Here is a 2,551-nt window from a genome sequence, read left to right on the forward strand (position 1 = left end):
TGTTCTGAAAGGGTTCCTCAAGAGCCAACCAGCCCTTAAAACAGTACTCAGTCCACAAGGCCGTCAGAAAGTTACATTAACTGGGGTAAATAGGATTCCTACATTACATCAAAAGCATATGATATTCTGCAGCAACTGGGAGCATTTTCAGGATTGGCATATTGTCTTCTTTAGAACTAATTTCAACAGAAGAGTTTAAGAAGGTGGACAGGTACCACTATCAAGTGTATTTAAAAGTGACATGTTTCTTTTGTGCTGGTCTGACTCCCCTGAATGACCTAGCTAGTGAACTAGTCACCAGTAACTTGGTCACCAGGCAAATCAAGCCTGCAAGAAAGGACGCCAATTTTCAAATTACCATGTTCTTGTCTGACCCAAACAATTTATTTTCAGCATAAACATATAACCTCAATATGAGATGTCTAACTAAAGCAAGCACCACCAAGACGACCAAGACAGCATCTCCTCTTCTAAGGTTTAGGTTTCCCCCAGAATTCTTGATACAGGGAATAGCCCATACCTAAAGAGAAAGAATGCTAGTTAAGCATTTAAAATTTTTCTTCAGTATTAGAAAATTAAAAACTATTCATAAAACAGCTAAAAGTAGCACTCTTACTAGCATATGATGCTTAAAAGGAAAACAAGACCCTAGGCTGCTTACATTCTTGCTTTCTTAAATAATTCAAATTTCTAAAATTCTTTTTACACAGTTTCCGAAGTATTTTCAAGACTAGTATGATTAGCTCAGATGGCTAAAATATCAATATTTATCTGGCAACTTTAAAAGGACTCAATCTTGCTATATAAAGCAGATAATGTCAATGAATTATAAAGCCTACAAAAGCATGTAGTATCTTTTCCACCTTGAAAAACTCAATAAAACAGCCATCATGTCTCTTCCAGATGATGGATCTTACTACCAACCCTATTTGCATATATAGACTCAATGACATTATAATGGGCATTACTATCTTTTCTCTCTTTAAAACCTTAGTAAGATTATTCATCATAGAGTAAAACTATACCACTACTTGAACTATTTTTATTCATTCAGTTTTTAGGTGAAAATGAGTAGTGATATTTGCAAACTGCTTCAAAGTCAGTTAAAAGTATCTACCTTGTTTTACTTACAAAGAAATCCATTCATGGGGAACCAAAAATTTGAAAATGTCCTGTAGGAACCTACCAAGAGTCATTGCTCCCACAACAAAGCCTTGGGCTGCCACACGCATGTGGATCAGGTGAACAGACATTTTAGTATGTCCCCTGCTCTTCAATCTATATAATCCATATGCAACAATTGCTGCAAAACCTGCCATTCCTGTAAAAGAAATAGTCACAAGTTATGTCAGATACATTGGGGCAGGGAATCAAGATGAGTTTATTATCAATCGATGTTCTATTTTTTATAAGGATGCTTTAGGAGACCATTACCCAGCTAGCATATGAACTGAGGTTTTAATCCCCACCCCGATTCAGAATTAAAAACTCAAAATTGGTAGCAAGCAATAGCAGATCTAGAAAATCAAGATCATCTTTGAAGTATGGGCTTGTGAAGCCAGTAAATAAATTCCTTTAAGAGTGCTAGGGGAACTCTTCTCTGTTCTACTTCCATCCCTGAAGGAAATCAGTTAAGGGAATGCAGCAGAGACTGTAATAAACCACAACTGTGAGTTTATAACAACTCTTGAGTCTTGTGAGTCCTTGTAGCAAATCACTGAAACTGATGGTCGTCTTGGGGTCACAACACATTCACTGAAATAAGTCAATAAAATACGATGTCTGAATTCGGAGAAGAATTTTTACAAGACTTATACCAATCTAAGCATATTTCAACATATGAAAAAATATTAAAAAATAAATGCTTCATCAGGAAATGCTTGATGAATGAAACAAGCTGCCCACACTTCTACTGTGTTAAAGCTTATTAGACCATCAAAGTCAAACTTACCAATGGGGACAAATGGTGCCTCTCTAGCTTTTCGGATAAGTTTAGATCCCTGATCTTCATCATATGAAGAAAGAGAAATATCTGTGTCGCTTGACATAGTGATTGAAGACTCTTCAGACAACTTCAAGACGTTTCAGGTTCCTACCGTATTCTCTAAAATTTTAAAATAAATTAATTTTAACAAATAAACAAGTGAAACTAAGAATAGAAAATTTAAAAAGATTTTTTCTATTCTTAGTTTCACTTGTTTATTTGTTAAAATTAATTTATTTTAAAATTTTTAATTAATTTACTCTTTGGCCACTCCATATAGCATATGGGATCTTAATTCCCCAACCAGAGATTGAACTTTTGCCCCCTGCACTGACGGCAGAGAGTCTTAACAACTGGACCACTGGGGAAGTCCTTCGTTTTTTCAAAACTGTTCTTCTAATTTATCAAGATAAAAATTAACTTCCTTACTTTTCATCTTTAGGCTTTATAAACTAAAGTATTTGGGATATATAACTTATTTTACATTCATTTTTCTCTGTGTATTATAGGTTATGGTATTAATCATCCTCTTTTATTTTTTCTTAATATGTTCAGTCAGCTATTAGG

General features: G+C 34.6%; 1 protein-coding gene across 1 annotated transcript; it reads right to left on the reverse strand.

Moving 5' to 3' along the window:
• LOC105004642 (HIG1 domain family member 1A, mitochondrial) lies at positions 1 to 2,105 on the reverse strand. Its single transcript, XM_010862316.1, has 3 exons — positions 1,952 to 2,105; positions 1,187 to 1,321; positions 1 to 520 (listed from the first exon to the last, which is right to left on the reverse strand). The coding sequence occupies exons 1-3, from the start codon at positions 2,046 to 2,048 to the stop codon at positions 471 to 473; spliced, it is 282 nt and encodes a 93-aa protein (XP_010860618.1). The 5' UTR covers positions 2,049 to 2,105; the 3' UTR covers positions 1 to 470.
• Between the last annotated feature and the right edge of the window lie 446 nt (positions 2,106 to 2,551).

Source organism: Bison bison, unplaced genomic scaffold (genome assembly GCF_000754665.1).
Source record: "Bison bison bison isolate TAMUID 2011002044 unplaced genomic scaffold, Bison_UMD1.0 scf7180017864481, whole genome shotgun sequence".
Lineage (NCBI taxonomy): Eukaryota > Metazoa > Chordata > Mammalia > Artiodactyla > Bovidae > Bison > Bison bison.

Excerpts from the sequence above, each read along its gene's own strand:
- LOC105004642 (XM_010862316.1), bottom strand. The coding sequence starts at position 2,048 with ATGTCAAGCGACACAGATATTTCTCTTTCTTCATATGATGAAGATCAG. Across the intron at positions 1,322-1,951 it reads GGCACCATTTGTCCCCATTG|GAATGGCAGGTTTTGCAGCA; the intron begins GTAAGTTTGACT and ends TTTCTTTTACAG. Across the intron at positions 521-1,186 it reads TGTGGGAGCAATGACTCTTG|GTATGGGCTATTCCCTGTAT; the intron begins GTAGGTTCCTAC and ends CTTTCTCTTTAG.